Genomic DNA, 27778 nt, shown 5'->3' on the forward strand with positions numbered 1-27778 from the left:
TTAATGTTCTTTAAATAATTTATTGACATGTTTAACATCACCTGCATTTCCAATGTAACTCTCTTTATTCCTTTTCCCTCACAAAGAACTATCCTTTATAATAATAAATGGAAAAAATAGAACTTGGGGGGGGGATTAAGAAAAAAACTAACTCATATCAAAAAAAACATTCCCTATATACTGTAATAGGTTTAATCATTCCCCAGTTAATGTGTGGAACTTTTGTTTTTAGTTCTTTGCTATCTTATATCAATCAATAGATCTTATATCAATACTTTATACCTATTGTTCCATTTTCTTTTTCTTTGACTTCTTTGAAGTATTTATCTAGAAGTGGTATCATTACATTAAAGGAGATTCAAAGGTTAGTAAATTTTGTGGGATAGTTGTAGATCATGTTCCCAAATGGTTGGACTGAATCATAGCTCCACCAAAGGTATGATAATGTGTCTGATTTCTCATAGCATCTACAACAATTATAATTTACTTTATAAGCATCTTTGTCCATTTGTTTAGTGTGAGGTGAGACTTCAAATTTTTCAAAATTTAAATTTACCTTATTATGAGTAATTTGGAATATTTTGTCATGTAGCTTTAGATAGATTGGATTTCTTCCTATTAAAATTGCCCATTTATATGACCTGAACATATACTTATTGAGGATTTTCTTTTCAGTGGGTGAGGGAGTTGCAGGAGGGAGGAAGGGAGAGAATTTGGAACTTAATTTTTTAAAAGCAATTGTATGTAAGAAAATATTTACAGCACCTTTTGTGATGGAAAAGAATTTGAAATTGAGGGGATGTCCATCAATCAGGTTATGAGTGAACAAATTGTTGTAATTGATCATCATGAAATATTATTGTGCTATAACAAATAATGAATAGAATGGTTTCATAAAAAAAACGATCAAAAAACCCAAACAAAAGATGACAGCATGAAGGCAGCATTTCCCAGGAAATCCTATCCCCCAACCTCCAAAAAAACAAATGAGGGCTCTAGCCAAAACCTCGGAGTTGCAGAACCCACAGGAAGACTGAGTGATACATTTTCCCAGTACAAGATAACTTAGAACTTCCATGGGAAAGGTGTTTTTCACCAAGCCCAGACCAGCAAAGCACAGCCCAGCACAGCCCAGCACAGCACAGCCCAGTCCAGCCCAGAGATCACCAGCAATAGTTTGAAGGAGTGGTGAAAGAACTCTGCTGCACCTGAGTGAGTGTGGAATGAGGAGTATGACCACAGAACCTGCAGCAAGAATCTGGAGAAAGCAGCCTGCACGTCCAGGGACTGTAAGGGAAGTCTGCAGAGATTTCTCTACTCTTCCTGGGGTAGAACTCAGATATTGCAGTTTGGGCTTCCATAGTAAATAACCAAACTGGATCCCTCATTATAGCCCCAGGGCAGAGGAAAGTACAGGACCATCTACATATCAAAGCACAGGATAGAGAACATAAGACCTTGGAGGAATAAAGGACCCAGTGTCGTGCCCCCCCCCCAAAAAAAACCCCAAAGCCTTGGAAGTGCTGTAAATTAGTCTGGGGCTGAGGAAATGAGTAAACAACAGAAAAAGAAGAATCTGACCATAGAGAATTACTGTAGTTCCATGGAAGAACAAAACACATGCTAAGATGATGACAAAATCGAAGCTTCCATATCCAAAACCTCCAAGAGAAATAGAAAATGGACTCAGACTACAGATGCACTCCAAAAAAGACTGAAAAAAAACAATTAAGGGAGATGGAGGAAAAATTGGAAGGAGAGATGAGAGCAATGCAGAAAAATCACGAAAACCAAATTAAAAGCTTGGTGAAAGATATACAAAAAATACTGAAGAAAATAAGATGTTAAAAACCAGATTAGGCCTAATGGAAAAAGCAAAAGAAAAGGCAAATGAGGAGAAGAATGCCTTAAAAAGCAGAGTTGGCCAACTAGAAAAGGAGATTAAAAAAAAGCTCTCTGAAGAAAATAACTCCTTCAAATGCAGAATGGAACTAAAGGAAGCTGATGACTTTGCAAGAAATCAGTAATAAATAAAACTTCTAAAAAAGCCAAAAAGTAGAAGAAAATGTGAAATATCTCACTGGAAAAACCAACCTCAAAAACAGATCCAGAAGAAATAATTTAAAAATTATTGGGCTGTCTAAAAGCCACGACCAGGAGAAGAGCCTAGACTTCATTTTTCAAGACATAATACAGCAAAGGTGCCTTGAGATCCTAGAAGCTGAAGGTAAAATAGAAATTGAGAGAATTATAGGCAAATTCCAAAACTCCCAAATCAAAGAGAAAACTCTAAAAGCTGCCAGAAACAAACAATGCAACTACCAAGGCTCCATAGTCAGGATTACACAGGATCTGGCAACATCTACATTAAGGGCTCATAGGGATTGGAAAATGGTATTCTGGAAGGCAAAACATCTTGGTTTACCAAAGAGAATCAACTACCCAACAAAACTGAACATCCCCTTCCAGGTGAAAAGCTGGACTTTCAATGCAACAGGGGACTTTCAAACTTTCCTATTGAAACAACCAGAGCTGAACAGAAAGTTTGATTTCCAAGTACAGGACTGGTGAACCATAGAGGGAGTGGAAGAGAAGGACTAACTATGAGGAACTTAATGATATTGAACTCTTTGTATTCCTGTGCAGGAAGAACATATGGATAACTCATATGAACTTTCTCATTTATAAGAACTGCTAGAATGAACATATATAGACAGGACACATGAAGGAATGGAATATAATGTTATAACATAGTAAAAAGATGGAGTCAATGGGTGATAAAGGAAAGTACTGGAAGAAAGGAAAAGGAGTTGAAGAAGAAACTAAGAAATTCCACATAAGAGTCAAGAAAAAGCTTTTTCAATGGAGTGGAGGGGTGGAAAGGCAAGGGGGAATGAGTGAGCTTTCATTCTCATCAGAAATAACTCAGGGTGGAAATGACATACACACTTAATAGATGAAATCTATCTTGTCCTGGAGAATGATGGGAGGAAAGGATGGGATGAGGGGGAATGGGGGGAGGGAAGGTGGGATAGGTGATAGAAGAGAGGGAAGATCGAAAGAGAGGGTATTCGGATTCAACACAATTTTGGACAGGGTCAGGATGAAAGGAGAGAGAGAGAATAGAATAAATGAGAGTGGGGAAAAATAGAGTGGAGGTATAGCTAGTAATAGCAACTGTGGGAAAAATATTGAAGCAACTTCTCTGGTGGAATTATGATAAAGAAAACAACTCACCCCAGAGACAGAGCCATTGAAATCTGAACACAGACTGAAGTACAATTTCTCTCTCTCTCTCTCTCTCTCTCTCTCTCTCTCTCTCTCTCTCTCTCTCTCTCTCTCTCTCCCCTTGAGCTTTCTTATCTTCTTAGGGAGGTGGTTATGGTTATTCTTATGTTTACTCTTAAAACACATTCAATTTACATCAATGTATGGCATGGAAATAATGCAGAGACTATCAGACTGCCTTCTGTAGTGGGGGAAGTGAAGGGAGGGTGGCGAAGGAATTGTAGAATTCAGAGCCTTGCAAAAAATGATGGGTACAAATTACTAGTGTATATAATTGGAAAACGAACAAAATAAAATAAAACTGAAATAAAAGAATGAGAAAAGCACAAATGGAAGTTAATGACTGCATGTGACATCAAAAAAACAATAAAATAAAGTCAGAAGAATGAAAAATAGAAAATAAGAAATATCATAAAAATAACTGTTCTGGAAATTAGCTTAAGGAGGGATCATTTATAATTATTAGACTCTTTAAAGACATAATAAAATTAAAAATCTCTCTAGACATGTTATTTCAGGAATTTATAAAGGGAAATTGCCCTAATATTCTAGGACGCGAAGGTAAAATTAGAAATTGAAAGAATCCATTGATCCTGTCTTAAAAGATATATACCCAATCAAAACTCCCAGAAATATCTTGACCAAATTCCAGAACTCCCAGGCAAAGAGAAAAATTTGAAATCATCTAGAAATAAACAATTCAAATATTATGTAATTACAATGAGAATTACAAAAGATTTAGAAATTGCAATATAAAGGAGTGGAGGACTTGGAATATGATATTCCAAAAAGGCAAAGGAATTAGGATTCCAACCAAGAATAATCTACCCAGGAAGGCTGAGTATCATTATTTTATGAAAAAAATATATATTTAATGAAAGCAAGGACCCTCAACAATTTCTATTGAAAATACAAATGCTGAGATATATATCATTTATCTGTTCTATACCAAAAAACTTTCCATTTTTGTAATATCCATCCTCCCTTTTGAGAGATTTGACTACAGATGATAAATATTTTAGCTATAACAATGCTTGAGATATTGTCATACCACTGGTAGAAGAACTTTCACCAAGGAACTGTAGGTTTTTCAGAGTTTTGCTGTATCTATAAAATAATATAGTGTAGCAATAAAAAATACATGTACAAGTACCATATTAAAATATCAGAGATTATGATAAAAGAAATTAGAACATATTCAAACAATTTGAAATGGTATTATATTTCTTATTTTTGTCTGAAAACATTTCATATTATTTCTACCTGAAATTAATGGGAAAATAACTTTTAGAAATTAAAATATTTAAAGTGATAATAAATCATAATGACAAAAGTAACAAAATAAATGTGAAAGTTGGTGGAAGCAGATAGTTTCACAGTCCTAAATACTGAACAGTCCATATTAAGACAATCAGAGTTACCCATAATTCGGTAGATGAAATGTATTCGAAACATTGAAATGTATTTCAAAATTCCACAATTATCTTTGTTTAATGGATTTTTTTTTTGCTAGCCTTAGAATAATGATGAAGTAGGTGCAGACTTTGATACAGGACTAAGGAAATGATTGGAGTTAGGGAAAGCAAGAAGATATAACATGAATCAGATATGTAACCTACTACAGAGACTCACTCTGCCTCTTTCATCTAACTATTTATTACAGAAACTCCTAGTCTCTAGTGGGCACATCTAATGAAACTATCTAGACCAAAAGATGAAAATTGAATTTCCCCCTTAACAAGAACCCCAGCTACTTTTCCACTTCTCTTCAATAACCAACTGAGCAATTAACTATTAATCTTTTCATTGGGTTTCATTTTAATTTTTATTGTAACTATTTCCATGAACCTTTAGAACGTCATTCGCCAATGAACCAAACAGAAATAGGGTAAAGATTAGAAGTCAGAGTGAGGTTTTCAGGACTGTTTCCTGGAATAATGATCTTTGAGGGAAAAGCACAGGGGTTGTATATTTTCATGATGGTATTCTCAGGACATATTTCTCATAGATGCTTCTAAAGCATGTTGAAACAGTGCCAACAAGGGGTACTCTGTAGCCATAAGTCAATACCATTACAACACAGGCACTTAACAGGAAGACATGACTGATGCAATACACCTGCTTGCATGAGAAGAATGCTTCCTAGCTCTGGGGAAATAAGTTTCCCAATTGGCCATTTCTATTCGTTTTCACTTTGCCCTTGATTTATTGCCAATCCTAGGCTTTAGCATGACAAAAGCTTCAGCTTTCAGTGCAAAATGATATTTCAGACTCCACTAAATATATTTGTAAGACAAGGGCAGGCGACAAAATTAAACTGCCGGCACAAAGACCAGCTGTTATTTAAAGCTGGAGGGAGATTACAGTGGATTATTACCTTATCAAAAAATATTTCAGCTACAAAAGGAATGCTTATTTTCTCACTACATTTAGCTGTGTGCTAATTTATCTCACACCTTCTGTGGATTTGTTCTTTCACTGTCAATTTATTGAAAAGTCTGACAAATGCCACTGCCCTATGCTGAGGGACACTGGGGCTTACCTAGTTATTGCTACTCTGAATTTGAAATCAAGGACTGCAAAGGAGAATTACACTGCTTCTTTTATTTTTCTTGTTGTGCTTTTTATTTCCAGTATCATATGTTTTTGATTTTGGGCTTCTTACTATAGTCTGAAATTCTACCAAAGGATACGGAAAGAGGGTTTGGAAAAAAACAGAGATATAGAGAAAACCAACAAACAATGGCTGAAAATGTTGGAATTTCTTCACTTCAGGTCAGATTTCTATGAATTATTTCATGCTGTCTTTTTTACCTTTATATGTCAGTAGTGTTATATGATTAATAGGGAACAACAGAGTCTCTGAAAACTTTTAAGTTCTGTCTAGTAGTCAATAAAATGGTCTATGGTGATGTAGGCAGATTGCATCACATTATAAACAAACAGACCTGCAAATTCTCCTACTTAAAATCTAATGGCTGTTTTTTTGTTTTTCTACTTGTGAAAAAAAGATAAGAAAAGTCATAGCTGGAAGGGAGTAAAGAGAGGAAAGAATAAGACAAAGCCCTGACCTCCATGTATATCATTGTCCCAATATAAATACTATAATTTTTTGTAAGAAAATCAAGGCATAGACTAATCCCTTGTTTAATAGCTGAGAGAGGTAAGGTCTGATATGAAATATCTAGTCCACAGATATGCTCCATTTTAGTGGTGGTGGTGGGGGAACTGGTTTAAATTTCCTGATTTTCAAGTCCATTATTCATATCTAGCATGGTATATAACATTGAAGCCCTGAAGAAAGACTTTAACTTGTTCTTAGGCTAACATATAGAATTTTATTGAAACTGTTTTTTTTTAAATTATTCATTAGTTTGTTATCCTGATGCCTCTTTATGGTATATGACTCAATTATATTTCTGCTTTTCTTTTCTCCAAAGTTTAAGTATGTGAAGCTCAAACCGTCACATTTCCTCACTAAATAAGCAAATAATAAAAGAACAGAGAACAAAATAGCAAAATAAAAATAGCTGTTTATAATACTTTAATATTACAAAGTATTTTACAAATATTATCTTACTTGATCCTCACAATAACTCCTAGGTATGGTGAGTTTATGGTTTTCATTAGTGAAAAGAATACTCATACCTATAAAATGAAAAAACTTACCTTCAGAGTCTTATTGGTAAAAAGAATTTTTGAGGTAAACAGATAATTTAACTGAGAAAGTTTTTCTTTTGTGCTATTTGATCATTTGATTACTAAGAATTTGATCTCATCCTTCAATTACCCTTTTCAATCAAACAGGCACTATTAGCATTCATTTCAACTTTTGTGTAGGTTAACAAATGTGATTACCCTATCTCTGTCTCTGAACTTCAAGAAACAACGTTGCAGTTGGTGACAACTATCAATCTAGAATTTTCAAGAGGAAAGGAATAATTTTTTTACAGTGTTTCTATGTAACTGCCCAAAGCAAAAATACTACACAGAAATCATTGAAACCAGAGCTTTGAGTCTCTGATAAATGTATTCCACATTTCAAGATGCAGGTGTTTACAAATGATCCTTAAAAGGGGATCATAGTATTCTTTGATCAGAGAAAAATGATTTTTATAAATAATTTGCTTCCTAATCCATTAGGGTCTCATTTTAATTTTAGCCCCAAATCAGAAAATTCACTCTCCCTTATTTTATTCACATTGTATACTATATGAAAAACCTCTTTTGAATTTATTAATATATGATTGTATTTGCTTTCCATCTTTTTTCCATTATAAATATAAATTCAATAATAGAAACCTCAGTTGATCAGTCAATCTTAATTTTGAACAGGCAAATACAACACTAGACCTGGAGTCAAGAAGATATGAGTTCAAATCTAGACTCAGATTTGTACAAGCTGTGTAATTCTGGATAAGTCAACTATTTTCTGTTTCAGTTTCCCCATTTGTTAAAGGGGGATAATAAAAGCAGTTGCTTCACAGAACCTACCTTATGAAGATCAAATGATACAATACGTGTAAGGTACCTTAAGATATTGTAGGATATATAAATGTGTAGATGTATATATATATATATATATATGAATTTATCTATATTCATATACATATGTATCTATGTATGCATGAATATATCTAAATATTTTTATCTATCTATCTATCACAATGATTAGTGAAATTTTAAGAACTGGGTCATCAGAAAAGGCCCATTAAAGGAGGTAACAGGTGAGTTAGATTCTAAAAGAACAGCATTTAAGGGATAGAAGTGAAGTGAGAGAGTATTAGAGGAATGAGGTGGGGTGAGTAGTGAGGGAGAATGATTCCAGAGATAATATAGGAGATATAAAAGCAAAATCTATCAATAAATATAATTTTAAATAGAATATGATCTTCTTGAGGGCAGAGTCAATGCTGTGGTATTTCTTTGTGTACCTGGAGCCCAAGTTCCATGATGCCTTAACACACAGTAAGCATTCTAAATGCTAATTGAATTTCTAACAAAAAAAAAAAACTTTCAAATTTCAGAACATCTTTCTTTGAGAAAACGTGTAAGCAGAGCCAAGATAGAAGAGAGAAGCAAGGAAGTTGTCTGGGTTTTCCCCAGATTCCCTTGAAAACAACATTAAATCAAATCTCTAAATGGATTCTGGAGTGATAGAACTCACAAAAAGAAGGATTAAACATAAAAGGACTTCAGGAATGATCTCTTTCATGAAACTAAAGGAGAAGTTCAGCTCTGTGCAGGGAGTGTCCAGGTGTCCAGGTGTTCAGGCACTCCAGTGGAAGCTCCCAGCCAAAGCACAGAGCTGGCAACTGGGCCCTGCACCCAGGCTTAGGAGACCAGTGGCACAGCCGGCCAATTGTGAGGGATCCAGCATCATCAGCATAGAGGGCAAATTAGCAGCCCAGGGAAGCTGAGCTAGGCCTGGTCATGCTAGCATAGTAGACTCTCTGTGCTTTCCCAGAGCAGAAAGTCAGTGGTCAGGACCCTGGCCCTTAGCACCAGAGAAGATCAAAACATAAACTAAGAAGAGGACAAGATATATCCAAATATAAAAGGGGAATATGAATTTGGTCTCAAGGACAAAAAAAATCCTCCTGAAAGAGCCCCAAAAGCACTTTAAAAATCAAGTAAAAGGAGTAGAAGAAAAAAAAATGGAAAAAGAAATGAGGGTTATGCAAGAGAATTATGAAAAATAAGGCGAGAGCTTAGAAGCACAAAAATCCACTGAAGAGAACAACTGTTTTGTTTTGGGTTTTTTTGCAGGGCAAAGAGCTTAAGTGACTTGACCAAAGTCACAATGCTAGGTCATTATTTAGTTTCTGAGGCCGTATTTTAACTCAGGTCCTCCTGACTCCAGGGCCGGTGCTTTTATCCACTGTGCCACCTAGCTGCCCCTAAAAACAGAATTGTTCAAATGGAAAAGGAGGTGCTAAAGTTAACCAAAATGAAAACAATTACCATCCAGGTAGAGGTGTTGGAATTGTTATTGTATAGAACTAATTCTGGAGAACCATCTACCTCCATTGACTATATGGGGCACTGTACCTGCATAGCTGGAGCACCTGGGTAACAGAGTAGGAGAGGATAGATATTAAGTTTGAAGAGTTGCAGCTTGAGATATTTTTAGGTCAACCCGGCATGGTTAACAGCTGGTGAACAGTGGATTTGAAGACACTCCAAAGCTGGATTTCTCCTTATCTCTTATCTCCTTAGAGCCAGGTGTCTTAAAAATGGAAAGTATTTCCATTCATTTTTATTTTCACCAATATACTCATGATTGCAAGGTATGCAAGGTGTCGTATAAATGTAAGTGTTAATACTATTGATATAGATTTAAAAAGGCTAAAGCAAAGTGGGAAGTTAGATGACGTTGGAGTAATCTCCAGAGTAAAGAAAACTAAAATTCTGGCCCTGCTTCTATGCTAAGATAGTATATTGTTAAGTTCTGTTCTTGGAACATATGGACTAATTTCGACTCTTATCCTCACCATCAAAAGAACAAGAGAGATAAATGATGAAAGAGAAGAAAATAGAACTGATTTCAGCAAAAGTCTTTTCATAGGTTATGTAAAGCATATAGAGCCAAAAATCATATACAGTTAATAAAACATTTTACTTGTATTCACAACTACCTAGGGACTTTGAGGACAAAAAGGCTGGCTCAGGTCAAAACCATGCAGTGAAATTTGTCTTTAATATGCTTGTCATATTTTTCCCTTCACTTCTTATCACCCTCTCTATCCTTTTTTTCCTCACCCTCTGTATCTTAACATGAGACTAAAAAGCAACCACACCACCAAAGTTTCTTAGGGTATCACTTCAAACACACTACAGTCTGGCTTGAGAATTAGAATCCCAGAGTTAAGACCCTGGATTTGACCTTTAACAGATCTCTTACACTGGAGAAATAATTTCATCTACTGAGCCTCAATTTTTTTTTTTTTTGCAAAATGGTAATAACAAAACTTATACTACCTCATAGGCTTGTGGTGAAGAAAGCCAAAAGGTGTTATATAAATGTTACTATTACTACTATCACAATTATTATTTACTTAAATTTAGTTTATGGTCTAAAACTAACTCCTTTTTTCGACCCATCTCATCAAAATATCTCTTCCCTTAGGTTAATTCACCTCAAGAAGTTGGGGAAAAAAGAGCAGTAAGATAAAACCATTTATATTTTAAAAGGGTTAATTTCAACCACTACAATTTCATGTATCAATTTGAAGTTAGCTTTTTTTGAAGCATAGGAAATGGAACAAACAAAACATATCTGTAAGGCATAATGACAAACACTTGATAGATACTTTTTAACTTGATCCACACAATATCCCTGTGAGGGAGCTGCTATTTTACAGTTGAGGAAAGTGGGGCAGATTTTAAGTGACTTCCCAGGTTTCTACAGTCAATAAGCTTCTGAAGTTGGATTTGATCTCATATGTTCCTTACTCTAGTTCCAGTGCTCTATTATCCATTGGACTACCTAACAGCCTGAAGGGATTAGAGATATTTTGAAGGTGAAAATCATTTCAATTTTTACTGTATTTAATTTTTTTCAAAAATGTTATCATGACTTCTCCTTCGTTAGATTCAGGTCTTTGGAAGCAGGAAATTTATTTTGACTTAGCACACAGTACTCATTTAATAAATATTTATTAATCTGATTCTATGTACACACTGCATTGTTTTCATACATGCTTAGCATGGTGTCTTCCATATAGTAAGCCCTTTAAAGAGTTCTAGAATAAATGAAAGAATGAAATGATGAAGTGGGTTCACATATTTGTCTTTTTTACCCTTCAGGTGATATATTTAATATAGCTCCTCATTATATTAGTAATTATTTTCTATAGACACTTAGATCATACTATATTGAAGCTACAAATTGTTCACCATTCTGAAAAACAGTTTAGAAATACATTAATAAAATTACTGATAATATCTATTCCTATTGACCCTGAGTTTCCATTGCTAGGCATAGGATGCAAAGATAGAAAGAAAAGTCCCATATATGTTAAAATACTTATAGCAGTACTTTTAGAAGTAAAAGGAAATAAAGCAAGAAGATGTCTAAAGAGTAAAGAATGGCTAAACAAATTATGACCCATGAATATAATGCTACTAAACCATATAAATGATAAATATGGAGACTACAGATTAGAAAGGTTATCTGGAGTGCTGCAAAATGAAGAAAATAGGTCTGGTCAAACAATAAACCCATTGATCACAAAAATGTAAGATAATCACAGAAAATACATTTTTTTTAAAAGGTGAAATAAAAAAAGTGAACTTCAAATTGATACATGAATTCCAGTAAATTGAAATTATCTCTTTTAAAACATAAACAGTTATGGGGCAGCTAGGTGGCCCAGTAGATAAAGTACTGGCCCTATAGTCAGGAGTACCTGGGTTCAAATCCGGTCTCAGACACTTAATAATTACCTAGCTGTGTGGCCTTGGGCAAGCCAGTTAACCCCATTTGCCTTGCAAAAACCTAAAATAAATAAAATAAAATACAAACAGTTTTATCTTATTGCTTTCTTTCCAACTTCTTGAGGTGAATTAAGCTAAGGGAAGAGATTCTTTGAAGAGGTGGGGTAGAAAAAAGGAATTAGTTTTAGAGCATACTGAATTTAAGGAAATAGCAATAAAATTACAAAGTTTAGTTCAATCGAATAAGGAAATTTTGTTCCTTTCTTTGAAGAGTTGAGAGATTATAGTTGTGAAATATTACAAAATAGCCATATTTGTTTGCTGTGTTGGTTTTGCTGATTTGATTCCTTTTTTCATTTTTCTTTTTTACACTGCTGAGAGGAATGATTTTGGGGGTGATGTAGTGGGGGCACACATTTTGAAATGAAGTTGGTAGAAAACAAAAATTATCTATATTTTTTAAACATGCTAGATTAGCTAGTATTTACCATACAGACTTTTGAGGTGGAATATTCTCCTTGAACACATAAACAAAGACAGTCTCACAAAATCAACTAGCTAGAAATAATTTCATAGATCTTCCTGTCCCTTCACCTAAATATAGGTTGAACAGCAATTACTCCATTCAAAAAGAATAAAATTATTAACCTGGATCCTAGAGCATTAAAATAGTTTCCATCAAGGCATAGCAAAACACTTCCATGAATATCTTTCACATACAAAATAGGATGATGACCAAGAAACTTTTTAAAGCAATTTTGAAGAACATTAGCTTTTAAATGAGAATCTAATAGCATGAAATAAATTCTAATGAAATGTAAATTTAAATCCTTAATTCCTTCTACCATTAATCCCAGGTATTTTATTTGAGGCTCCAAAATAGAGTTAGGAAGTAATTTTACCATCATTTATTAAGTAACATCTATATACCAAGTACTATGCTAATTGTTAGGAATATGATGGGAAAGATGAATACCAGAACATTCAAAAAGAATGTAATGACAGAATAATTAATTTGTATGGTTAGAAAGATCTTAAAGTTAATCAAGTCCCATATCTAAAACTCAGTTTTCAAAAGCATGCCTATCAGATGGTCAGTCAGTCTCTGTTTAAAGGCTTCTTGCTGGAAGGATCTTAATTTGAGATAAGCAATTCCATTTTTGTACAGCTTTAAATTATTATAATATCATTCTTACTTGTTTTTAAATGGAAAAAATAGTCTGTGTAGTGTCCAACCATTCTCTGCACTGAAAAGATTTAGAAAATGCCACTGAGGCAGCTAGTTGGTTCAATAAATAAATGTTTGGGGTTATAATCAGGAAGCCTGACACTGAAATTAGACACATACCATATGTAAAATACTGACAAAGTCACTCACCCAATACAAGGTTTAGTTTCTTTACCTGTCAATTTGGACAAATTAGGCAATAAGTCCCTTTAAACTATAAATCTAGGCTCTTATGATCCAAAGATCACCTTCAATATAAAAGTTCTTCAAACATTTAAAGATAGATTTTTATAAATCTCACTACCTTCTCTTGGCATTTTCTATTTCATATTCCTCTGTGTATCTTCTACATTGCTTGGTATAGTGCCTTATTAATAATAAACACTAATAGTAAACCTTTACTATAAATTTCTTGAAGGAAAAGGTAAAAGGGAACAATTAATTATTCATATAAAATAGTTTACTTATCTTTCCCATGCTTTTGGTTATGTTTTCTTAGATATGTTTTTTGTCAAAGGTTTTCCTAATATATGGCTCCCAGAAATGAACATAGTATTTCAGATGTCATCTAAAACAATTGATAGCACACAAGTACTTATAGACTGCATGTCTATAATGTAGATAAAATGTGCATTAGCCCTTTTTTTCCTCCTTGAGAAGAGACTTCAACGAAGAAGATACATATGAGGTCAAAAGTCTTTCCAATATTATAGCTATTTTTATATATTTTTCCCTTTACATTTAATGAACTACAGAATGGAATAAATAATAAAGATTACTATTCTACAGTTGTGTCAAATTAAGGTTGAAACACTTTAGACTTTAGCACTGAAGTCATTCTGGACCTGAATACCAATTGTGAACCATAAAGCTTAATGTCTTCTAGTTGCTTTTGTGCGAAAATAGGTAACATCAAGGGAACTAAATCTAAATCAGGATTAATAGAAATTCCAGAGGAATCTACTGTCATTCTAGCACATATTGGTATTCATCCAATCCCATAGTATAAACACTTACCATTCTTACTGAGAAGAACAGCCAAATAGTCCTGAGAGTAAGAGTCGATGTACAGTAGAAGGCTTGGCTTTTGGCCTGTCAAAAAGTTAAATGCAATATTCTCCTTAGATGATGGCAGAGCATCCACATAAATGGCTGAGGAGGAAAGACTTGTATTCTTTGTCACTGGATAAGGTTCTTGAAAAACATAGGTAATAGAAGTAGCAGCTTCAAAAATTGCAGACACCTCTGGAAGACACAAGGGTATTAGATGTAGTTAATTCACTGTTTTATACAGAATAAATGTCCTAGAAATGTTTTTTGATTACATTAACTATATCTGAAATTATGTTTTCTTTAAAATTGGTCACTAAGTTACTGAGAGATAGTCTGATTCCATGAACATGAGATTTGGGCTTGTCAACAGAAGTCCTAGGTCAGTCGTAACACTTAAAATCTCTGTGACAATAAATGAGCATTTGGACTGCTCTGAATTTTACTTTCCTTAGCTGTAAAGTGAAAATAATATTCACTGTCAAACTCCTATGCTTAATGTAAAGAAAGAGCTTAATAATTCTTAAAATACTTAATAAATTGGGATTATTATTATTATTATTATTATTATTTCATCATGTTGGAAAATTGGCTGAAAATGCAAAAGCATAGGAATTAACTACAATAATGAGAAATGTCTAATATTGGCAGAATCATAATATTTGAGGATCTGAGGGCCAGATGAGATGGTCAAAATCTCTGCACTGAAAAGCATTACCCAAGCATCCTATGACTCATGCAGATTCAGGGGACTGAGGGGGATGAAACTTGATAACAGCAAAGTATCTATGTGATACAATTGACTTGAATAGTACCTTAGCTATGCATAGAATAGTTATGCATGCAATGGAACCATCTGAACTAAATTTTGAAGAAACAGTCCAATTAATAGATCTATAGATGCCAATAAAGTAACTCTCCATACTATAAAATTATTTATAAATGAACACTTATATACATGTGCAGAGTCTTGCCTAATTTACAGTAAATGAATAAGATAAGAATCCTTGGCCCTCTACTTCAGTAGGTTCCCAAAGCTGACATTGTGGAAGGAGAATGTGATGTCAATGAACTGAGCATAAAAAGCATGGGAAAAAAGCATTAGAATATAACCATTTCCCCCCCTCACTCCCCTTTTAAAAAAAAAACTAAAAAAACTCTTGTAGCTGAATCTACTGTTCTATCTTCCAAAGGTGGTTTCTGGATTTCATATGTCATAGTTATTTCTTATATAATACATTTTTATCCGAATTTCACTTGTAGAAAGAATAAGGGAATTCTGGTTCAGCTGAAAGAGCACTGGCACTAGAATTGAACTTGTGTTCAAATATGACAGCTAATGAAATCAATCTGAGAGGCAAATATATATATATATATATATATATATAAATATAATATAATATATAATATAATATAATATAATATAATATAATATAATATAATATAATATAATATAATATAATATAATATAATATAATATAATATAATATAATTAATATAATATAATATAATATATACAATATATGTGTGTTTGAACACACATGTGTTTTATATATAACATGTCTACATATATACATTTATTTGTGGGTATATATGAAAATGAACAAACATTTATAGCAATTAGGGTTAAGTGACTAATTCACCAAGCTAGTAAGTGTCAATGTCTGAGACTGAATTTAAACCCAGGTCCTCCTAAATCCAGGGTCAGTGGTCTAGCTACTGCATCATTTAGCAGACTAAATGATATTAGGTAAGTCATAATCTCCTCCCACACCTCAGCTTCCTCTTATTTACAATGAACTAGATATTCACAATGAATTCCTTGATAGCTCCCAGGATCAGATAATTGGTACAGTGAATTGAGAGAGTTGGTACAGAGAAACAGAAAGACTCATCTTCCTGAGATCACAGTTGAACTCAGACACTTACTAGTTGTGTGACCAAGGGGAAAATCACTTAACCTATTTTTCTCAGTTTCCTCACATATATGTAAAATGAGCTGGAGAAGGAAATAAAAAAACCAAGTCAGTATATTTGCCAAGAACACTCTAAAATGGGGACATAATGAGTTAGGCGCAATTGAACAACAAAAGAGCTCTAGGGCTAGTGTTAAACATTTGCCCAAGGCCACACACCTACCCTTTATATAATTCTCATTAAAGTCTTTATTAATTTCCTATTTTATGCAAAACATATTTATTTTCCTACTTCTATCTTGAAGTTCTCTATGTGACTCTATCAATGCATCTAAACATGACTTTTTCCTCATATTGTGGTGGCACACATCCCTTCTAGTAAAAGAAAAAGTATATCTGGAGCAAAAATAAAATAAAATGAAGTTGAATTTTATTCCCATTTATTGGCAAATTTAGAGTTGTCACATCTATTAATAAATATTAATAAAGATTCAGAAATTTACATTTATTTACATCACAAAATTAGTGATATCGTTTATGAAGACATGTAGTGAGAATTTGTGACAGGTGAAGTTTTTAGTTAATCATCAGCTGGATTCCAGTAGTTTCCTGAGTGTATTTCCTTAGGGAATCTCTGTCCATGTTCTTGGCTGCCATCTTCTTGTTAGCAGAATAATGGCTTTTTTATTTGAAACTTCCTTTTTATCTTTTGTTAAAAAACCTTAGGCTACTCCAGGGCAATCTACTAAGAATAGTACACTAGCTATAGGCATAGATACTACATGTTCAGAAATGTTTTCTTTAATTTTTCTTTATATTTAGAAAAGGCAATACCCCTAACATGCATTTTTTAGACAGAGGGAAAGACAAAACAGATCAGTTGTATTTTTTTCAGTTCTATATTTTCTGGGCATTTTTGTTTTGTTTTGTTTTAGTAATCTGAAAGTGACTTGTCAATGACATATGTAATCTTTCTGAGGTTTTTATGAGCGAATGTTATTTAATTTTTGAATTACAAAAACCAAGAATTTGAAATGTCCTGATGAATAAGATCAAGTTTTATGAGCACTCAAATACTCAAATACCCAAAAGTCTAAGGGATGAAGGAAATGGGGAAAAACTAACAACAACATATAGACTGATAAATGCCTCAAAATAACTGTAAGATTGTTATAATTAAAGGTTATGTTACTTCAGAATAAAATCATTGTCATTGGCAAAGACACACTGAATAGCATACATTTAAGATAAAAATAGGCACAAAAATAGACCATCATCTTCAAGAGACTTATGGAATAGTTGGAGAAAGAATGTATACATAGAAAGAAAAGCGAATTAAAAAATATTATATGTCCTATGTCACAAAGAGTAGAACAGAAAATAAATTTTATAGGAATATTGAGAGAGGAGAGGGCTGAAGTTTGAAGTAGCTGGTAGAGAGGTCAGAGGAAAGAAATAAAATTTTGGCTGGACCATAAAGTGTTTAGATAAGTAGAAATTAGATAATGGGAATCACCTCTGCCTATAGTTAATGACTTGAGCAAAGTTAAACATTCATTTTGGTTTGAAATTTCCATGCAATAAATCAGTCAAGTTAAAAGATTTTTATTGTGGCAATAATCTGACAATTAAATGCAAATATTACATATGAAAGAATGCAAAAGAAACAAAATAAAAATGCTATTCTTGGAATAATGAGGGTCAATTAACATATCCCCCTTCCACCCCCAAAACAGCCCTCATCTTGAACATCAGAGACCAAAAAAAATGGATTGGATGAATCCTCTCCCTCCCATTAATTTGGTTCAGGAAGAAATATTTTGTATTTATATGCCATTGGATAGTTTTAAAGACAAGAAATAATGTAATTACCAAAATGTCCTTAAAAAAATTAGAGATGTTATCCAAAGACAACCTTATATCTGAATGGAATTCTATACTATTCAGCAAAATAATATTCAACTTCAACCATTTCTATGAATCATGTTCAATCTCATTTTTTTTCCAATTTCTAGAATCCCACTGAAAAACAATATCACAGACCACCCTGGGTTTTGTAATGTTCATTCATTACAGCTGAGGACTTCATAATATCTCTTATCAAAGCCATATTTTCTAAAGTATCAGAAAATAAAGGGAAGGTTTTCTTTATCAAGGTCTGTGAACTTAAAAAATATGTCTCAATAACTACTCTCTATAGAATTATTTTCTTTTATGATCATATATGTTTTTATGTAATTAAAATAGTATTCTTAGAAGGAAACAGACCTTAATAGATAATGGGATATATAACACATATTAAAAAAAAATAAAGGACCCCTGAGAAATGGATTATGAACTCTTGAAAAGGAACTTTAGATATAGGTCATATATTTATAATCTTCTTCAATTTAATATTGAGATTTTGCAAGAGAAAATAAGACATGGGAAGTGAGCAACTGTATATTGAAGTTTGACAGAAAACCATGTTTATTGTAAAACTATCAAATCAAGTCAAGATTAATTTTTAAGATTACATAATGACATACTCTAGAGTCAAGGATGGAAGATCTTTTCAGGACAGGGAAGAATGCATTCCCTGGAAATTTACTTTTCTTTAAATTGAGAATGGAAATTTCAAAAGAGAGGCAAAGAAAATGCCCAAATAAACATTGCATCTGGAGACTTTGCATTATATCAGATAAAGAATAGCAAAAGAATTCAATAATATTCACAGAAGAAAATAGTTGAAAAAGGAAAGACTAAGAATAAGGCTTTAGAGTCTTATATTCCAATTCAGAGATTATTATTTTTAAATGAAATTATGATTTTAATACATAATTGTATCACAGGTATTACCAATAATACATAAGATATGAATTATGACTAAAATAAAAAATGAAAGACATTCCTAATTCAAAAGTAAAGGATTTGATAGAAATGGAGAAAAATGATCATGTAGGTCAAGAATATTTACATTTATGTTTTTTGTGTGTATATACACATACATATTTGCATGTTTGGGGAAAAATATACTAGAGAACAGTGATTTTTAAAGTACTCTAACCTGGGCCCTTCTTATCTTTCAAGTCTTCCTTTAGGTTATTCTCATTGATAGACTCCATGATAACCCTGGCTTTCCTGCTTTTCCTCAGCAAAGGCATTCTCCTTCCTTTCTTTATGCCAGTTAAAGCTTATTATAATCCTTCAAGGGAAAAGTGGATATTCAATGAAATAAAAGACTTTTAAAAATTCTTTATGAAAAGAACAGAGATGAATAAAATATTTAACAGTTAAATACAGGAATCCAGAGAAGTACAAAATGGTTAAAACGAAAAAGAAGCCAAAAAGGGATTTGATAAAAGTTAAACTGCTTACATTCTTACATAGTCTGATGATACTTTTTACTCCTAAGAATTTTAACATTATTTGAACAGATGAAAGGAGTAGACATAGAGGGCAACAGTATGGATTGAATATTATGGGATTGTATCATAGATAAAAAGTTAAGAATTGAGAAAGAGAAATGTATAGGAAGAAGTGGAAAGAGAGAATATAATGTAGTAAATTTTCTTTCATAAATAAAGCATGTAATATCTTTTACACTGGAGGAGAATTTGGGGAAGATGGAGGAAGGATTGCTTGAACCTTAGTTTCTTTAGAATTATTTCAAAGATGCAACATACACCCCCTCAGTTGGATATAAAAAAAACCATTTTAGCCTATAGGGAAATAAGAATGGGGATGGGGGGGGAGAATGATAAAAGGGAGGGCTGATTGTGAAAGATGATAGAAATTGATAGAAATAAAATATTTTTGATGACTGATAGGGTAAAAAGACAGAGAGATTAGAATAAATGGGAGAAATATAGGATACAGGAAAAAAACACAGTAATCATAACTGAGAAAAAATTACAGCAAATTTCTATAAATAAAAGCTTTATTTCTCAAATATATTGAGAACTGTATCAGGTTTGTAAAATTAATCACCAGATCCCAATTGAAAAATGTTAAAAGGATATGAACAGGATGTTTTCAGGTGGAATAATAAAAGCTTTCTATGGTCATATAAAAATACTCTAAAATCCTCTTAATTAGAGAAATGGAAATTAAAATAACTCTGAGGTATTATTCTATATCTATCAGATTGTCTAATATGGCAGAAAAAAATGTTGGAGATGTGGGAAAATTGGGACACTAATGCATTGTTATTGGCATTTTGAAGTGATCCAACCATTTTGGAGACCAGTTTACAACTATGATACAAAGTGACCCAGCAATACCACTTATTCTACATCTTAAGATATTTTTAAGTAAAGAAAAAAGGAATTACATGTGAAGAAAAAAATTTAATCAGCACTTTCTGTGGTGGCAAAAAGTTGTAAATTGAGCAACTATCCACAAATTAGGAATGGCTGGGCTTATTTATGACATATGATTGTAATAGAATACAATTGTGCTAAAAAAATGATGAGAAGAATGCCTTTAGAAAGTTTTTCAAAGACTTACATGAACTGATATAAAGTGAAATGAGCGGAATCGGAATATTATGTTTACATAGTAACAGCAGTATCATAAAGATGATCAACTGTTCTATGTTATCTATGCTATCTTCCTTCAGGGAAAGAATTAGCTGACACAAACTGAATGCAGAACAAAGCATATGTTTTAAAAATTTTTAGCTTTCTTTACTTCTTTTTCTCTATATTCTGTTTAATAACTTGACAAAATACAGAAATATGTTTTGTGACTATATATATGTGTATATATATAATATATATATATATATATATATATATATATATATATATCAACTTACAGGGAGATTGAGAGGGAGGTAAGAGAGAGAATTTAAAATCAAAAAAAGTTTAAAGTATATTAAAAGTTGTTTTTACATATAATTAGAATTTTAAAAAAAGAGATTCCAAGATATTTTATTTGTGGTTATAGAATACACTGTTTAGACATAGTATTATGTGATGAAAGGAAGTTGGCCAATTAATAGTCTTTAGAGCATGCATATATATTTCATTGTCTATTTGTAATCCAAATCATTCCCTGAAATGTAGTCTAATGAGGGTATACTACTAAATATCACTATATTCTAATGAAGTACTGATGGGTTAAATGTACTTGAAATAAGATTTTAATTTAAATCTTACTAACTTCAAATCAAGAACTCTATCCTCTACATGCCTTTGTTATATCAATCTTTCTTTTTTTCTTTAAACTTATTTTTATTTATTTAACTTCTAATAGGGCAGAGGCAGTTAGATGAAAGGAATGATGTTGACACAATGTATCTATATTTAAACATACTTTAAACCTAATTGGTGATCTAGAGCAATATCATTGTAATCAATATAGAAAATAATAGTAGAAAAATATGGGTCACAACTTTCTGAGGACTATGTCAAAAAATGTTGATGAATCCATTGATTTCAACACAGAGGAAAATCTCTCTGATGGTATGTTGCAAATCATTCTTAACTTCATTCTATTTGATAATGCTAGGAATGACTGAATTCATATTTATCAACTTATCAACTATTCAAATGACATAGATGGGAAGGATGCTAAAATACAAGATGAAAGAAAATTTCATCTAAATTTTCACAAGCTAGAATCATGAACTGGAGCTAAGAATGTGGGATTATTTTTTCCACTTAACAATTTTTCCCCAATTACATGTAAGGATAGTTTTTTACATTCATTTTTGTAAGATTTTGAGTTCCAAATATTTTTTCCTCTTTTCTTTCCCCAAGATAGAAAGTAGTCTGATAAAATTATACATGTAAAAACATATTGTGAGGAATGTAGTGTGTTGGTCTTCACAGGATGTGAATTCCCCTAGGGAATCCATTACAAAGGGAAAATGGCCCAGTCAATCACAAAACTGGGAGAGTTTTCCTAATCCCATTCCAGAGATGGCAAACCCAAGATTAGAATAATCCAGTTCTCAGACTGTCAAAAATGACCTAGAGATCTTGACCTAATGTACCTGAGATGGGACAATTAGGTAACTGAATGTTATCCCACACACCCCCTGTTGTGATTGGGGTTCATCAGCATATCATGCATTGTATAATATGTGTGTGTGTGGGGAATCATATTGGGTCATGTCAGGGGATGAGCAGACCTCTTAGATTGCAACTCAAATTCTGAGAGCCTATGAAAATCCAAGAAGCAGGGAAAAGAGTTTCTGAAGACCATAAATTACCTGATGTTCGAATGCTCATGTTAGGTGAGGTACTCATATCTTGCAAGGGTCGTGAATAAAATCTCCAATTTTCTCTCACTCTAACATGTTTTTCTTTCATTCATTTATGACAATGTTAAACAGATTACCATGTCTCTTATATTGTGGAAGAAGAATTAAAATAAAAGGGAAAAATAGAAGAAAGGAAAGAAAATCAAAAAACTAATTTTACAAAGTGAAAAGAGGGGCGGCTAGGTGGCGCAGTGGTTAGAGCACCACCTCTGGAGTCAGGAGTACCTGAGTTCAGGTCTAGCCTCAGACACTTAATAATTACCCAGCTGTGTGGCCTTGGGCAAGCCACTTAACCCCATTGCCTTGAAAAAAAAATAAAAATATTTTTAAAAGAGTGGAAAGAGTAGAATGTGAAATCTAATTGGGACATAAGTAAAATACCTGGAGTAGAGGATGAGATATTTGAAGTCTTAGAAGATTGAAAACTCTACATAATTTAAAAATTACAAAAAAAAATGGAGTGGGAGATAGGGAAGAGAAGGCTTGTTTCTGGAAGTGTCTGATGATATGGCTAAAGGAGCTCCACTTAATAGTAATATAATTCTAGAAATGAATCTTCACGTTTCGGTCTCTATTTCAAAGAAAAGTATGTGTATTCATTTACTTAAATATATATGCATATGTATATACATATGTAAATTTATATATATACATATATGCATGAATGCATATATGTAAGTATGAAGGAATTACCATTCTTATAATATCTAGGTCAGAAAAATCTATAATATTATAATAAGTTCTGCAATTTTAAGGAGTTCATTGCAAAACTGGAGTTTATACATAAGGAAATAGATCTTGCCTTAATAATAGAAGAAAGGATATTGTAATAATTAAATTTTTTTGAAAATAGAAAGTTCTGTCATATTAGGTGGGGAATTTTCTGATGAGGCTTTTAAGTAGAAACATAATGAACACTTATCCTGAATGTGGTAATGGGGATTTAAGAATTCGGTAGTAAATTTAGACTGACTAGGCTCTAAGATTTTATATTTCTAGGTAAGCTTTTCTGCTGACCCAGTGCTTAAAAGTTCAGTTCCTAAAGGTATCAATTACTGAATGGCAAGATGCCATTTTTGCATGTGATTAACCATCTGAATGAATGAGCTAAAATGAAAATTACTCAGTACACAAACATTTATTTACCTTAAAAAAAAGATATAAAAAGGATATACCAACATGTCCTTGTGAAAGATATGATTTCATGGAGAAAAAAGAATTAATAGGAGTTGTCCGGAAGGAAGGAACCTGAGAAAAATTAAGCTAAATTTAGAACTGTAAGATCTATGGTTGAACAACATAACTAGAAAAATGCATAAAAGTTCACTATACTATTTATCTAGACAAAGGATCTGAGCATATATCATTTGAAACGATGCTAGTATATGTCTTGTTGAGCAGACTTTAGTAAAGTATTTATTCAGTACATGAAACTTATAGGAAATCAGAGAATTCTATATTTTTCAGGAAGAGTAATTCCCAGAAAAGTTCCAGTAGAAAGACATTAATGTTTCTACTGTCATAGCTCAGCTAATACATCTGTTGGGACAAGATCTGACATTTTTCAAATATTCTTGCAATGACCAATGTGATGAGTGATTAGTTTTCATTTCTACATTAGTTATGAGAAACTGAGGAAAGCAGTTTATAGCTTACAGAGAAGCATCTAGGGAACAGGAAAAGAGCTAAAGTGATAGAATCCAAGGAATGTAGACTTGCTGGATGCAAATCAAGCCCATTTACATGTTACTGGGAACAAGGGGAATCTCTTTAGAGAGGAAGTGAATAGACTTTAGCAGGAAAAACAAGGGACCATAAAATTAGAAGGTTGGATGAATTAATGAATGAACTGGCTCTAATATAAGTGTAGATTCACACATCTTTCAGGGACCTGGCTATTAAATTGTGGGGAAGGGAAGTTTGATAAGGAATTTGAACTCACAGGGAGAAAATTGGGTACTTTGGATAGGCCTTTGAGCTCTGCAATATCCAGTCAAGAGGTACTTGTGTTACTAGACAGGAGATAAAAGGCTATAATTTCACGCCACATGTGTGTCCATTTCTATTTAGAACACCCATTTTTAATGACATTTCAATAAAGGATCCTCTTTGCTTCACTAATGGCAGTTCTGAGTTTTTGGTAAGGTGTTTGTTTCTTACAATCAATACATTGTTGTTTCACGTTTCTAAAGTTTTTCTAAGGAACCTAAAGTACTTTCAAGAAATTATCATACTACACAAAGCAAAATCATATGGAGAGAGAGTAATGAGTTAGAAGTCAATCAGAATTAATACAAAGCACAAAATATAGCTTTTGGAATGAACCAGTTATTTCCCTAATAACTGAAAATTTCCTGATGAGAAAATTCCGTCTACCAATGGCTATCCTGTATTTTCTCTATAATTCAGAATCTTAGAAGGTTTCCTAGAACAAAGATATCAAACCTCAGCATTGCGATTTGCAATGGTTTCTGGAGACAGAACCAGATCTAAATGATATTGGAAAACTTTTTAAAAAAATTTAAAAAACAGAACATAAGCAACACTAATATGTGATTTGGGAAGTTAATAAGTGAACTACCCTGGAATTCTTATATCTAGTTCAGTTGCTAGCATTTCTATTTGAGTTACACAACTACTAAACTAGATTATTGAAACCTTAAGAAACTTACCCAGAATCCCAGAATTTATATGTAGCAAAGACTAGACTTCAAACCAGGTTTTCTGGTTTCTAGGCCAGTTCTCTCCACAGGTTGCCTTTTAGCAATAGTGTAAATTAGAAAGTATAGTTAAATAAAATCAGTCTTATTACTTTCAAATTCTAAGAATTATAGAAGGGAGGTTAATAAAATATTGTTTACTATAAGACCTTGGGGGTCTGCTTTGAAGAATAGACTTAATTAGCATATGAAATGTTTGAATATGAATGGTGCTTTAAAGTGATTAAAATAGTTGCTCTTTGTGTCACTTGATCAATACCCTTGAATTATGGTTTATTCTTTACACATAAAGCTCATTTTTCGTCAATGAAATAATCTAAAAGATAATAAAAAGATAAACTATAAACTTACATTTGTACAACCTTCTGAGAAATCGTAAATTCATAGTATCTGATTAATCTAAGATTTGTTTAATAATGTTCACCTCAGATTAAGGGAAAGACCATCAGAATTCAGGGTAACTCTCCATCTTGGTTCAACTGTGTGACTTTGATAAATTACTTCTCTGGGTTACCTTTACTATAAAATGCTAAATTTGAGTTAATGTCCTCCAATGTCGCATATAATTCTATAATAAAAACAAAAACAAATAAAACAACTCTAATATGATTCTAATATGTGGTCTTCATATTTAAGACCACAAAGATTACTTAATGTTCAAAAAACAAGCAAAAAAACACCCAGCTCAGCAATAAATGAAAATGGATTGAGCTGACACATATCCAGTCTAGTTTTTTTGTAGACTGGATTTTGTTGACTTTCAAATCTTATTCCATTAGTTTAATAAATGAATATTGATAATAAATTGTAAAATGAAGTGCTCTGGGTGACTTAGAAATTTTAAAAACAAACTGAGAAATAAAAGTAACAATAGTATTTCTATTGCTTATAAATGTTTGTCCATCTCAAAGCAGTTTATGCTGACAACAATTAAGTGAAATCTACATGCTAACATTCTGGAATTAATTATTTAGGTCCTCATAAAATACCTTCTAACTAATTTGTCTATTCAATTAATTTATCTTTATGTATCAACTGAGTAAATTGAGGCACAGAGGTAATACAAGCTTTGTCTAAAGCTACACAGTTGCTGGGAGTTTGGCTTTTCTGTTCTTATTGAGCCCAGTTGGTCCACTATTGCTGCAGGTTAACTCATTAGCTATAAGAATGAAGCCTACCTTTTTTGCAAAAGGGTCCTTCATATGGAGAGTTGGTACAGTCACAGAGGTAGCCATTATACTTCTCTACACACTTCCCTCCATTGTGACAAAGATTGCCATAACTGCTACAGTGTCCAGGGCATCCAGGCTTGACTCCAGATGTGACCTTGGCCTTTTCTTCAAGATCAAGTTTTTGTCCATTTAAATGTAATGAGCGAATACATCCTAGAAATCCTTTCTGTCTTGATGCTGCTGTGCCACCTGAGAGAAAGAAAAACAGACACACCGTCACAGAGAGAGAGAAAGAGAGAGAGAGAGAGAGAGAGACAGAGACAGAGACAGAGACAGAGACAGAGACAGAGACAGAGAAAGAAAGCAAGAAAAAAATACAGAGATTAGGGTGGAGAAATTAAATTGTGCTTCTGGGATGAGTTTATATAAAAAAATAAAGGCTTATCATTAGCAGTAAAGAATCAGATACATTTTGATCAAAGAAATTCTTGAGAGGAACTAGTTTCAACACAATTATAGGTAAGGAGATTAGTATATTTCAGTCATTTCAAAAAATTGTTTTTATTCTTTGAGCATAGCTCCTAGCTGAAAGGCCGATCTCAGGTGTGTCTCCCAAAACTTGAAATTGTTGCACTGAAGGAAGATATTGTTCTTCTCCATTTCCCTCTCTAAAAAATTAGATCAGATAAGAAGATCACCCTCTATAATCTTGCCCCATTATAGGTAACAGGTGTTGTCCCCCCACAATTCACTGACTCAAAAATATTGTCCCCAGTTTAATCATACAAGCCCTTTTGCTCCTCCTACATTCTATAATATACACTCTCACTTCTGCCATTTGCTAATCTATTTCTTCTTAGAATACCCTCTCAGTCTATTCATATCTTAAACCTCTTTCAAATCCTTCATAGAGGCTGTCTAATTTGCCTAGCTCAAGGTGAATCAGGGAAGATGGACTCCATTCCAGGATGGGGGGTGGCCCTGGATTTTTCACCATTCCTACAGCTTCCTCCTTGCCCCAGTTTCCAGTTTCCAGCTACCTATGCTGGAAGTATAAGAAATGACATGTTGATCTTGGAGATCAGGCACCTTTAGTATACCCATTGGAGGATTCCTAGGTTAAGTGCTAGACCACTCCCCAAGCACCAACCTTACAGAAGTACATTTAAGAAGAAGCACCACCCCCTCCTTACTCTCACTCTCACTCTCACTCTCCTGGACTGTGTCTGCAAGGATGATTAACTCTCTTTCCTTCTTAGGCTATGTGGTCCCAAACTAGGTCCTAGTGGAGTACCATGGGCCTTCATGGCACTTGACCAGACTAAGCCAGTCCTCATGGCTTTCTCTGTCTCTGACTCTGTCTCTCTCTCTCTCTCTCTCTCTCTCTCTCTCTCTCTCTCTGTCACACAGACACAAGACACACACAGACACACACAGACACAGACACACACACACACACACACACACACACACACACAAACACACATTCAAACTTCTAGCCTATCCTCAAAGTGCTTACTGTTTGTATACTTTGTAAGCCTTCTATAATAAATCCTGAGCAGTTTTAAAATACCAGGGGGCACACTAATTCATTTGCTATTCAAAGACAATCTCAATCTTCAATCTTTAATTGGCCACTCTAATTCTCATCTACAACAAAGGGGCCTTCCTATTCCTGAACTATTGTTAAAACTGAAATCACATCAACAAATTTT

General features: G+C 33.2%; 1 protein-coding gene across 2 annotated transcripts in view; it reads right to left on the reverse strand.

Moving 5' to 3' along the window:
- Positions 1-27778, reverse strand: part of CNTNAP5 (contactin associated protein family member 5) — a 945272-nt gene that overhangs the window by 108590 nt on the left and 808904 nt on the right. For both annotated transcript variants that reach the window (XM_074214960.1, XM_074214961.1), the window contains exons 18-19: positions 26070-26312; positions 13973-14200 (exon numbers count right to left, since the gene is read on the reverse strand). In XM_074214960.1, coding sequence (XP_074071061.1) covers positions 13973-14200; positions 26070-26312 — 471 coding nt within the window. The remainder of the gene's footprint in view (positions 1-13972; positions 14201-26069; positions 26313-27778) is intronic.

The sequence above is a fragment of the Macrotis lagotis genome, chromosome 1 (genome assembly GCF_037893015.1).
Source record: "Macrotis lagotis isolate mMagLag1 chromosome 1, bilby.v1.9.chrom.fasta, whole genome shotgun sequence".
Classification (NCBI taxonomy): domain Eukaryota; kingdom Metazoa; phylum Chordata; class Mammalia; order Peramelemorphia; family Peramelidae; genus Macrotis; species Macrotis lagotis.